The sequence below is a fragment of the Bombus terrestris genome, chromosome 9, assembly GCF_910591885.1.
Source record: "Bombus terrestris chromosome 9, iyBomTerr1.2, whole genome shotgun sequence".
Lineage (NCBI taxonomy): Eukaryota > Metazoa > Arthropoda > Insecta > Hymenoptera > Apidae > Bombus > Bombus terrestris.
This window is the reverse complement of record NC_063277.1, coordinates 12,853,166-12,866,201: the sequence shown is the minus strand read 5'-3', so window position 1 is coordinate 12,866,201 and position 13,036 is coordinate 12,853,166. Positions and strand designations below refer to the sequence as shown.

At 34.7% G+C, this 13,036-nt stretch overlaps 1 protein-coding gene across 3 annotated transcripts; it reads left to right on the top strand.

Annotated features, from left to right (window-relative positions):
• Window positions 1–400: 400 nt before the first annotated feature.
• LOC100645995 (muscle, skeletal receptor tyrosine protein kinase) lies at window positions 401–12,489 on the top strand. Of its 3 annotated transcripts, XM_012311689.3 has the most exons (10): window positions 401–623; window positions 2,129–2,562; window positions 8,361–8,570; window positions 9,202–9,290; window positions 9,373–9,534; window positions 10,476–10,638; window positions 10,764–11,047; window positions 11,138–11,311; window positions 11,387–11,545; window positions 11,879–12,489. In XM_012311689.3, exons 2-10 carry the CDS (start codon window positions 2,505–2,507, stop codon window positions 12,179–12,181), a joined length of 1,602 nt encoding a protein of 533 aa, XP_012167079.1. In that variant the 5' UTR covers window positions 401–623; window positions 2,129–2,504; the 3' UTR covers window positions 12,182–12,489. The 3 variants fall into 3 exon arrangements, with proteins under 3 accessions (XP_012167079.1, XP_048264801.1, XP_003397707.1); XM_048408844.1 differs by lacking the exon at window positions 401–623 and having other exon boundaries at window positions 685–2,562; XM_003397659.4 differs by lacking the exon at window positions 401–623 and having other exon boundaries at window positions 690–2,562; window positions 9,394–9,534.
• The last annotated feature ends 547 nt before the right edge of the window (window positions 12,490–13,036 follow it).

Here is a 13,036-nt window from a genome sequence, read left to right as displayed (position 1 = left end):
AGACGACGTTCGAACCTAACGAAGGCGTAATTTTTACTATTGAACATTAATTGAACCGCAGGCATAAATTACTGTTATTTCATGGAATTTCAATTTCTTCTACTCAAACTGAAACGTTTCTGCAGAACTAATTTCTAGTTTCCGATTGGGAAGTTTATATTGAAATGCTGGTGATGTTTTGTTCCTCGATTTACGTAACACTTTCGACGCAAAACGACATAAAACGAGACGAAAAGCTAATTTTTATGTACGGACGATTAATCGAGATTACACAAACGCAAGTATCCATGGAAGAGTTGTGTGGTCGTGACTCGGGTTGACTTGTTTATCGCGATCAGGAGCTGAAAAGTCAAGTTATTCACGAACAGCAAGTCAAGAGTGGGGAAAGTGGCGCCCAGTTGGACACCAGTGTATCAAACCGATCGCGATATACACTTGGTTAATTATTAGTGGCGCAATATGCAAGCATATGTCTGTGCAAATCACTCTCTACTTTCTTGATCGTTGGTTTTCTCTGTTCGTTTTTCCTTTTCATCTTATTCGAAGATCACATCCTTAATATTAATAGTGATTGATAATCTCGTTGTAATGCAAACCTCTACCAAACGTCATTAAATATTCACGTAAGCTATCACTCATAAGAATCTAAACTCTTTCATCGATTTCATGGTCGTATACAGATGCCATTAGAACGTAAACGATAAATCGTAAATTTAAATCGTTCGTTAAAAATCACGATGAAATTATTTCTGAGCCCAAATAAATAACGTTTGATAAATTGATAACTTAGTATAGTTTACGAGTCATAGTGCAAATAGTAAATATATAAAACGAGTTTTGTTCGTGATAGATAAGTAAAAGAGCTTGCTCATTTTAATTGTTTAACCTTCGTTCGGAATGCAGATTATTAAAATTCTGACCTATAAGAAAAGTTTTTAATTACAACCACTGTTATTAGGATTATTTGCTGAGGATTGATATCGCTGTGCCTAGCAAACTAACGTAACGAAATCTACTGAAATTAAAAGATCGCATTAATCGTTATTAGAGTATCGCTTTGACAAAAGTTGGTAAGAACCGTTTTGATTGTGTTTCTTTTGATCGAGAGGTTCAGCAGTAAAACATACTTAAACACATTTCTCATAAATATACAGAATCTTTACTTGTACAACAAACATAATTTGAAAATATACAGATTTTTGTATCAGAAGCTAACACCCACGATCTCTCCAAATTAAAGATACTTTTTTCTTGTACCGCTCTGCCTCCGAGCCACCCATTCCTTCCATCGTTCCAATCAAAATACAGGAATCTACAACATAGATTCCATCGCAATACGGAAGCCATCACGAAAATATTAAGTCGTCCCATAAGTTTCGCCTTGTTCTTTGAACCTATGGAACGACCTAATACTATTAAAAACGAAGGTGGAGTCGTAAGTTGGCACGTGTCAGAGATTAAAGCGCAACAAGAGGCTCTACCCTTAAGTCGGCTGAAAAAGCGACGAGATTACGAGGAACCGTCGCTTCTGTCTATCCGATAGCGTAGGTCGAGCCTCGCTGATGATGAACCACGCTCGTCCCTCGCGTAAATCCTTGGTAGCTCTTCGAGATGCATGTGGGTGCCACGAACAGACGATCCGACCTTTGTATGTGTGACCGCGTTTCCTTGTGTGTACGCCAATGCGAGGGAGTTCTCGAAGGCGGTCTTTAGTCGGTCTTTAGTTTCGAGTAAGCATCCGTCGAAGATAGAGGACCCTCCTCGATTTATCCTAGCGACGGGTTTCCTCTTCCGGCTTAACTCTTTGCTCTCTCGATCCTTGTCTCTCGATCCTTGCCATTCGGACCGCGTTTCTCTCTTCACCCTTGCTTGGATCCTCCTATCGATCTCCTCTAATTGCCACTGATGCGATCAAAATTTATTCATGCCACTATACGACTTAATTGCCAATTCTCTGGCAACGTTAGAGCTTCGATAAATTTTGTACGAGAATTGTATCGTACAGTGGGTTTCTTCGATCGTTTGGATAAAGGAAGAGCGTTTGTGTTACAATTGGTTGGTTGCTTCGAAATATCAAATTAAATTGGAAATTGAAAACGACAAGTTACATAATTAGTGGGATACATAGATACACAAAGGAGCTGTTTGTTCGTGCTTTGATTTTTGAAGGAACGAACTCATGAAAATTCTAGTCCACGTGCGGTCCAATCAGTGCGATGAACGCTTAAAAAGCAGAATTGTGTTACGTACGGTTTTGTGACTGTTCTTTTTACGATGTGAACAAATTACCGTCGTTTATCTTTGTTTTGCTTTTGTTGAGTCGAATTTTTAATGGCTGGTTTGATGATCAGAAACATAGAGTTTGACGATGGATCATGAGAAAACGCGAACGTTAAAGTGCCGACGGTAATTAACGAAGGAGTGGAAGTTTTATTAGTGCGAAACGAGAGTTTTCTTTTGAAAAGCAGGGGTGGTTTCCTGCCATTTTGGTTCCTTCACCCGCGATGGAGCGGCGAAGAATGCCAAGAAGAAGAGGCCTTTCCTCTGCGGAAATTCGAGCCGGTGAGTTTATTATTTGTCACTGATTTTTACGTATACTGTTATTTAAAAAGTATCGAGATTTGAATAGCGAAAAGTACCTAATCAACACAGAATCTAAAATTACTCATAGTAAAATGGAATTATATACGTAGCACGTGTAGGTTTTATTACATTAGAATTAGTCTTAACAATGAAAAATTTGCGATTATATTAACGTAATGTATCTCTTAGATAAAAAAGAACAACTTATCACATTTACTTGCCACATTTTACTATAGTATAGTTTATGCGTAACGATCACATAAATTTGTATTTTTATCTCTTCGAGAGCTAGTCTCTTACCTCTTTTCTTCTAAACCAATAAATAATATTGCACATTACGCGTCAAATTGATATTTAGCAACTTTTTAGATAAAACTTTGATGTATCTACGTTTCAAAATTTAATGTATTCCCTATCACTGTCGAAATACGATACGAAATAATATTACAAGGCACTTTTTACTTTATTTTACAAAATCGTTATAAATAATATAACGTAATGCTGTCGTACATGTTTGCTACGTTAATGGAACAAAAAAAAAAAAAAAGACAAATATACTCTGTAACAGACTATACATTGCGCAAATAAGATAATTTCTTGTATTATCGCGATTAAATACAAAAGTAAGCATTAAAAGATTAGAAGATTGAAACAAAGGACAAAATTTTAGCTTTATAAACGTAATTTATATTTTCTTCGGATAATTAACGTAATTAACTAATAAATAACTACTTACTGTTAATAATTAGCCACTATTAATGCACTAATGCCATACTTGCGTCTACCATGCTTGCAATAGCTATAAAGCAACTGAAATTCTGATTTATCAAGGGTTAGCTGCAATCGGTACGACCTAATAATAATCTTCAAAAGTGTCTGCACGATCTGAACTTCGTGAAGGTTCATTTAAAATGAATAAAATATAAATTATGCCTTGCCGTTACAAGAATCGTGGCCATTAATCTGATGAATCGAGAAACAGGCCCGCGTTGTGTGGCGTTTTGTTAAAAAGATCACGAAAAATGAGACGAGTAAAGATGAAACACGTATTCATCCAATGTGGGAATATAACGTTCAGATAATTGTTACAAACACGATAAGCGAGAATATAAATCGTTATAAATTAAAAAGACCAGAAATTCCTTGCATGATTCACCGTTAATCGATATTTGCTTCAAAACATTTGGATAGAATAGGAAAAGTAAATAAAGACAGGATTTACCCAACGAATGACAATATTCAACACTTTCGTAATCTTCTTTAGTTCGAACTATCTTCTCTCGACGCTTATTATCGCATCACACAATCATTTCTTCCTGAATACTTTATAATTTTCTAAGTCTCGGGGAAAAGAACGTCATTGTTCGTCGGCCTTTTATTTTCTTACGATATTTTCCTTGTTATTCTCCATTTCATTCTTAAATATTAAACATTAAATATGATATTCCTTCTAATATAATTCTCCATTAGCCATTACATTAACAAAATTACCAATCGTATATTTACGTGAAAAATGTAGAGATGTATCTCGATTAAATAGAACGTAAATGTATTTATTCTCTACCAACCTAATGCTCATACCTTTGAAAGGTAAACTTAGGTGCTACACTTATGTACGAAGGCATCAATTTGAGCACTACAGATAATTATTACTAAGGAACAAGCACTGCTCTGGTTACTTTTCACGAGTTCATTTAACTCAATTCTACTTTGCGTATCCTCGTTATTTTAAAACATGGGAACTGTCTTTGAAAATGTAACGCCATTATTCCACTAAACCTGCACATATTGTTGACAGTTACGAGTTAAGAATGTATATTAAGAATTAAGAAGTTAAAAATGTTTATGTTCAATTGTATTTGATAAAAAAAAATAGAACTATGCAGAAATTCATCTGAGCGTATACTCCTTAAATACGTTAGAAACAAGATAGGTTCAAGTACGAGTCAAAATGTCGAGAAGATAAAGCCGGTTAGTCGTATCTTTATTGGAACAAATGTCAACTGGTCCAGAGAAATGGAAAAAGCATACATAAAAACTAACCCTATACTTCTTCCTTCAACTTATCTTTAATATCGACATATTCGACCTTCCGATAACGCTAACCCAAGACGATAACCACGTGCGCAGCATCCAAATGCTCGAATAACAATGAAGAAGCCTTTCTAGTAGCTGCACGAAATCTAAACAAACATTGAATTTTTTATATTAATTTCATGATATTCATATTACCACGAACAAGTGTTTAGTATTAATATATTCGCGTCGGAAGACGCGAATCGACGTCTAGTGTTTTTCAAGCGTTGCCGACGGCGGACGAAAAATGACGTTTTTTATTTTTTCAAGCGTCGCCAGATTCCATTTACATATTTACCTCGAAACATTTTGCGGGAGATGAGACGACGCGCGCGGCATCATATCGACGTCGAAGTGTTAAAGGAAAGTTTAAACTTTGCGAACAATGTTGGAAATTAGATAGCTTAATGAAAATTTCGCTGAATGTTTTCTAATATACTAATCTTAATATACTAAATTACATGTTATTTGCTCGTAACATAACTTAGATTCTGACAAAGTAAAATGCATCTTTAAGGTAACATAGGAATTCTAAGATAGAAATTTCCACAGCGAGTAGAATAATTTCCATGCTATTTTCCATTTAGAAAACAATAGTGTCTGATTTAGAGAAAACATCTCAGGTAGCAACTAGATCCAAAACAATATCTATCGTATTAGATAAAGGGAGACTTTGTCGAGTAGTGAGCCCATTGTTCGCTTGGCATTGTATTGCGAACAGATAATACTGATGAATGATGACATGGACGACGAAAAGGAAAGCGGTTTGCTCATCATCATGTTAATCCTCTGAGTCTGCCGTAACTCATCTCGTTATATTTTTTAAATTTTGCATGAATGTTTCTGAGTGGACACGTTGTGACACATGGATAAACTCATAAACATTAGAAGGAAATTCTACGAAATTAGAATTGTACGAAAATCCAAAACGATATTTCGTTCCCTATAAAATTTCTCGAATTCTCAATAATTTAATTTTAGTTAATATGTTAAAACAATCGTATCAATTTTATATTAAGAAACACGTTAAACGAGTCTAATTTACTTGTCTCACTTTTATATTTTTTAGGAAACTTGATAACCGAGCTACTTTCGTCGATTCCCTGAGTATATCGCGAACAATCCCGTTTTATGACAGACGATTCGGTTTGCGAATCGTACGTTTCGGGGGATAAACCACCCGCACACATAATGCCTCTATTGTAATCTCTGGCCTAAACCTCAGATTTGCAAATAAACATGACTGGATATGTATATCTACGTTGAATGCTCCTCAGTTTCCAAAAGCAGCGAAACCATAGTGAAAATTGTAGTAGCAGAAAACAAATCGTAGTTCCTCGCAAATAATCGTCAGCTACCCATCGTTCACGCAATTGGAAAGGAATGCGGAGAAATATAAAAAGGTTTATAAAGTTTGCAATTTTCTTGATCTTCGATTTCGTCGACTTTTTAATCATTCGTGTTTTACTTAAAGTACTAACATCGAGCTTCAGAAACGAAAATATTTATCAAAGGAGTTTTGTAAATATATTCACGTATTAATTTATATTTATATTGTTATACATCAACTGAATTATTTTATGTTTGAATATCGCTCCTCCACATATCAAAAGAGCAATAACGTAAAAATTAAATTTGATCTTAGACTTGCGATACAAAAGCAAGATAGTTTCAAAATATGCTTATACTTATACAACTAGTAATTATTTAACATAGTTGGACGCGAACCTGATATAAAAATGGTGGTAAGGATGATTCCCTCGCAACTTTGCGTCGAAGTATGCACGATATCGCGGGTCATTCGTTCACCCATCGACAGCTTCCACGTAGCACGAGTAACGACAAAGTGCATAGGTCATCAATGATGTAGGTAATATCATATAGCTGAAAGGCTAAACAATATTCCTGTTCGTCGAAATAAAAGTAATCGTTCGATTTCGAACTTGGAAATTCTATATCTACAAACGACTTACGCATTTCCGCGTGTCTATCCGATAAACAGACGTCTCTTACATTTCGTGGAATTGCAGCTTACTGGGACGCTCATTGTCAGTTGCGTTAATTTCTAATCTATATTACTCGCAGTTGAACTTCCATCGTATTTTTTCCTTTAGAATTTATCGTACGATTTGCAAAGGAAAATATAACGGCAACAAAGCAAATAGATCTTCTATACGTGTCAGAGAAATTCAAATTTAGCGAACAATTTTTCTTTCTTAGTTATTTACAGTTCATCGTAATATTTTCGAGGAAACTTAGAACTTAAATTGAACGATTTAACGATATTATTAAAATTACATTGTTAATAAATTTTCAATCAAATCGGATGACCATTAGGCTACAAACAGCATCAAAATGATCTTCCAAATGTCCTCGTCCTCTTCTATATAGCAACTACACAAAATTAAGTAAAAACATTGAAATTAAAAATATTTTCAAGTAAAATAACTATACATCGATAAATGGTATAAAAAGATATCTTTAGACAAAGATATCTTTCTCTCGTATAGAGAAATAAAGTACTTACGTCGAGTTTGAGCAATTTCGATAGAATTCGATATTTTCAAAAATACTTGACATAAAAATTCTCAAACGATTCAAGTGAACGTGCGTAGACAACTGGCTACAAAATGTCCCTAGACATAAAGTAACTACATATCAATTGCTGTAATTGGTCAAGCCCATCCGCGTCGAGAACACTACGGTCTGTTTCGACGCAACGTCTCATACATCTGATTTATCCTAAGTGAGCCGTCATTTTTCTGGAAAATTAAAATGTAGGAACATTTTGTAGAAATCGAGCGATCTCGTAAATACGGCAATTCTCGTAGAGATGCATAGGAAGGGAAGGAATACGGGGCGATAATAGGTACACATAGCGAGACTCGTTGTCGGAGAGCGCTGACCGCAGAGATAACGCTTTGACCCGTTACAAGCTTCAAGCACGAAATGAATGCCTTCACTGTCTCTTCCAAGTCGGACCCAATCCAAATATGTAGCCCTTTTTCTTACCAGCTCGCCCTTTATTAACCGTTACCACCGTTCTCCTGTAAATTCGACTGCTCTACCTTAAACCGCCAACTACTTCGGCGCTTTTGATATGAGTCGAGTGTGCCGACTCCTGGCTTTCTTCGTGTTCTTTCCTAGAAGATTTACCGCTTCAAACTCACTTTGAACGAGATTCGTATCAATTTGAAATTAACACGAAGTAATTGAAAGAGCAAGATATTGGCACCAATATTTTTTTTAAACATCTTGCATAGGTTTTAGGGGAAACATAAATTGTTGAAACATAGTTATGCTATAAGTTGCGTCTCTATCCCATACAGGCTTGAACTCTTTTGCTCCTACTGATTTTGGGCTATATTATATAATTTCTTTAAAGAGTAGCAAGAGTATTTTAGAAGTGGAAATCTTTGCCTTAATATATTATAATAGGAATTGGAATAGAACCAAGGTTCTAATACATTTCTTTGTTTCTTTCATCGCTCGACCCAATCATAGCTGCACGAGAGTGAATTAACATTCTTTCATCTCATAACACACGGTAACACATTCGATAATCCTTCGCTTTTCATGATGTACACTCATTCTCAGATATTTTGTTCAAGGAATAAGGCTATTTTTATGTACTCGTAAACTCACTGAGTACAGCTACTGTAAACTGACAAAATTGCGATAACGTGTAAATATTGTTTCAGAACTATCAGCAACCACCGAGTCCACACAGCAATCGGAAATAATACTGCCTATCAATGGGAACGCCGTGATCACGGGATGCAAAGACCGGCCCCAAATTTGTGGAAAGGAAGCAGCTTGTCGTAGCTTCACAGACAATACGTCGAAGTGCGTTTGTCCTCACGACTTGTCACCACCTACGACGGACTTAAAGTGTCCAAATCGCCTAATAGGTCAGAATCAAGTAGCATCTCTTCATATTTTTCTTTAAATAACATTTTTACTTCCATACATTTCTTTAATCATTTGGCAAGTCGATCGTTGTATACTTACACCACAATATACTTTAGAAAATACACGCGAACACGTGTATGGTATGGAAAATGATGCATGAAACTATTCGTCCCTGAGCGTTTACGACCTAAAGTGGGAAAAGATGTTAAAGCGTGCTGTTTCTAAAAAAAGATCAGAGTCACCTTGACTTTCCTCTATGGAATTATATTTTTCTTTCTTAATCTTGTTAGAGAAGTTATAAAATAAATCATTCCAGTTTGAATTCTAAACCAAATTTATATCTATTATTTACGTCCCGGCGTTGAAGCGACCTTATGCGCAAATTACTTTTCTTAAGAAAGAAATCTGAATTTTGTTATCCCGTTTGAAAGAGTTGTATTTGTTAAAACGCTTGTTTAAATTTCGCTCGTTATGAGTTATTTTACGAATTAATTTTCTTGCAACAAAACATTTTATACATGTAAACGAAAGTAACTTCATCGTTTAAGCAAAAAAAATAGCTTTATCAACTTTTGACAAATAGTAAAGAAACGATCTTTCTACAAATATCATTTCAATTGCTTTTTCTAGTTCCCCTAACACCTCGACCTATACCCAATATAATACCCCCAAATGGTAATTCTACCAACAGCACGACCGCACTTCCGGAAGCTGAACAGGTAATTACTCCAAATTACTGGCTCAATTATTATTCGTCAACCTTAAAATATTCGTACAATCGTCTGCAAACATAGTTTGTAGTATTTTCATACTGTTCAACAGGTAGAGCGAGTGAGACTAAGGGTACCTGAAATAGTAGGAATCGCCGTAGCTTTCGTCGCGGTATTAGCAATATTGTTGAGTATAGTCTATTGCGTGAAGAAACGGAGTTATAACGTGAAGTCACAGAGGAATTCCCTGGATGTACGTCAATCAAATAATAATATTGCAGTGCCTCCTAAAAACTAACGTAACATTTAAAACACTGTTATTTAAAACGTTGGATAACAGAATATTCTCGGTTGGTTCAAAAAAAGTTTTGATATCTAATGTAATATTATATCTTAAGTACAATAAATACAATGATATTGAGTACAATAACATTTTTGAGTATATTAATATATTTCCTGGAGAGTCATACAATAACTTCATACATTTTTTAATTTGGAAGGAAATATAATGATAAAATATTTTTATACCGAGATCATCGGTATTTTTTTTCTCTGAGAGCAAATATAATGTAATGTTCATTTATACTATTTTTTGCTCCATTTTATTCATACATATTTTTACGTTATTGTTTATTTCCTTTTTCTTCTGCGTTTGAAATATTCGAAACATTTGATTTTAGATATTCAAAGAATATTAATAGCATTTAAAGATAAGGATATAAAGTACAATACTTTTAATTAACATAACTGATTGTTTGACCACATTTCATTAAATGCAATCTTATACAAGCTTATCTTAATGTGCAGAGAAATAAGCTAATGAAACTTAATAATGGCTGATTGGGACACTCTTAATTATATTCATTTTCATTATATTGAATTTACACCTTAAAAGCGGGCAAGGAAAAACATAATTTCTCATCGCGGTTTTAATTACAATTTCCTCCATATATCGGTATAGTTGTATTTATTGTTAATAAAAATAATAACACGAATAACAAACGGATCACATCGAAATAATTATAAACTCAAGATAGATTGGATTTTTAATCTGATCTAATTTCCTTTAATTCCTACTGTATGCTAGTGACAAAATTAACTTCCCTCCTATTAGATTTGCAAATATAAAATGTAAAAAATATTTGACTGGTTAAAAAATTGTTATGAAAATATGCTTGCATATGTTCTCTTCAGGGAACACCGATGAATCTGAAAAAGGGATTGCTGCTAGCGAATAAGTACACACCTAATCCACAGTATTTCAGTTGCGCCTCGCCAGAAGTGCCGATTCTGCAACGTGAATCTCTTGTATTTTTAGAAGATATCGGCGAGGGTTGTTTTGGCAAAGTGTATAAAGGTTTTTATCATTTTCATATTTCAAAATATGGTGTAAGATATATATATATATATATACTTGTAATTTATTTTTCACGAATATTATGGCAGTAATTGACGTACTAACGAAGATTTCATTTTTCATAGGAGAATCATGTGTCGGAGACTCGAAAGAGATCGTCGCGATAAAAGTTTTAAAAGAAAGTGCCTCCCGCGAAGCGGAAGAAGATTTCATGCGAGAAGTCGACATTATGTCCACGTTTGGACACAGAAATATTTTATCACTGAAAGGTGTAGTACTTCGGGAAGGTAATAACAGCCCGTGGATGGTTTTCGAATACATGCCTTACGGAGATCTGGCTGAAGTTTTGCGATCGAATTCTCGACAATTTAGTAGGTCGACGAAACCCGGCCTGCAACCCTTAACTCAGGTAAATCTTATTAAAAAGACTGACCTTTTTCATTGTATCGAAGTTCTTTTCTCCTTATTTTCACCGACTCTATATCATTACTTGTTTCAGGAGTCTTTACATTGGATAACGATTCAAATTGCAGCTGGTATGACTTATTTATCCGGTCAAAGATTCGTCCATCGAGATTTAGCGTGCAGAAACTGTCTGGTTGGTTCTGATCTCGTTGTTAAGATAGCAGATTTTGGAATGTCCCGGGATGTGTATACTTGCGATTACTATAAGGTAATAAAAATATTGGTAAATAATTTACTATAAGTTCAATGATTTATTAAAATAGGAATTTTTTATTCTCCTTAGATAGGAGGCTCCAGACTTCTACCAGTTCGTTGGATGTCACCAGAAAGCGTAATGTACGGACGTTTCACGCTGGAAAGTGACGTATGGAGTTTTGGGGTGGTTCTATGGGAAGTCTACTCTTTTGGCAAACAGCCATATTACGGACATAATAACGAAGAAGTAAGTAAAACTATTTTATCAGTTGCTAGACTGAACAACAGTTTACTGAATATTTATCGTACAAAAAGTACCTGAATTTACGAAATCATGAAAAAATTTACAATGCAGATTTTTCATTCGTTCATCCACGTTACCTTATACCTGTCGCGCCATTGCTCTTTCTTACTACTTGTTTGCTACTGCACCACTTATAAGTAGTTTTAGACCTTCAAGTTTAAGGCTAAATGTAATTTAACGCGAAGAGACTACAACTTAAGCGACACGATATAACATTCCCTTCTTATTTTCCTCCAATTTCTATGATCTATCATATTTTATTAAATATTCGTCCAGGTGGTAAAGTTAATTTTCCAAGGAATAATGCTTATACCTCCGGAAGGATGTCCGCCATTCGTTTGCCAGCTAATGCGAGAATGTTGGAAAACGGATCCTAAGGACAGAATCAAATTTTCGGAGATATTAGAAAGATTGGAGAAGGCTAAAGGTAAATCTATTCAACAAGATACGTTGCCAAGGCCACCTCAAGGACCAGTCACTATTCGTACGCCAGACGTGTTGGATCCTGATGGCTATTTATTGCCAGCACCGACTAAACCACACGAATATTTACAAACTTTACCAGCTTTGTCTGATTGACAAAAGATTTAACAAAGTACTTTGACACGCGATAATTTATAAATTTCAATCAAAAATGAAAACTGAAAAAGAATGTCTGAAGCTCATTGTAATACTCTTGAAAGCCATTGCTTATCTTATAACTGTTCCTATTGCGGTTTCAGAAACTTGATTCCATTTATTCAATCGTACAAAAAAAGATAATTCTACAAGTTTTTAAAGCTAATAGCCTTTAAACTTCGTATAAATACCATACCAGTAAAAACATCGCTAAGCGTAATTAGTTAAAATGTGATCCTTCAGTCCGAAACAATTCAGTCTGATAAAAACTAGGATAAAAATAATAAGAGGAAGATGCATTCATTGCTGAACAATTTCATGTACATATCTCCAATACTCTTTTAGGTAGATATGTATAGTTTTCTGAGGCGACATGCAAGAATTTGAATTTGAATTTAAATTTGCAAGAAATAGTCTCTTACATTAGATCATTTTTATGAATATGAACCATGGCCCTTTGTATTAACTTCCTCCTTTCGATATTTGTCTTTTATAGCGTCCGGATTGAAAGACTGATGTAAATCGATTTTGAGAATACTACTAAATACATTTTTCTTTATCTTAATAGATGAGATCGATGGATATTCGCTTGAATAAAAATTGTTAAAAACGAAAATGATAAGATACGAAGAAAATTATCACTTACGATGTTATTCAATTTTTCGTACCTTTTATACCTATACTTTTTTATTGTATGTAATCAAGAAATACCAATGATATCAGGGAAATTGTGAAAGTTCGATATGCCGAACCTTCATTGTCCAGGAAATAGTATTAATATTTTGTAATGTTAGGGAACTGTAACATACTTTTAAT

Excerpts from the sequence above, each read along its gene's own strand:
- LOC100645995 (XM_012311689.3), top strand. The coding sequence starts at position 2,505 with ATGGAGCGGCGAAGAATGCCAAGAAGAAGAGGCCTTTCCTCTGCGGAA. Across the intron at positions 9,535-10,475 it reads CACAGAGGAATTCCCTGGAT|GGAACACCGATGAATCTGAA; the intron begins GTACGTCAATCA and ends TGTTCTCTTCAG. Across the intron at positions 11,312-11,386 it reads ATACTTGCGATTACTATAAG|ATAGGAGGCTCCAGACTTCT; the intron begins GTAATAAAAATA and ends TATTCTCCTTAG.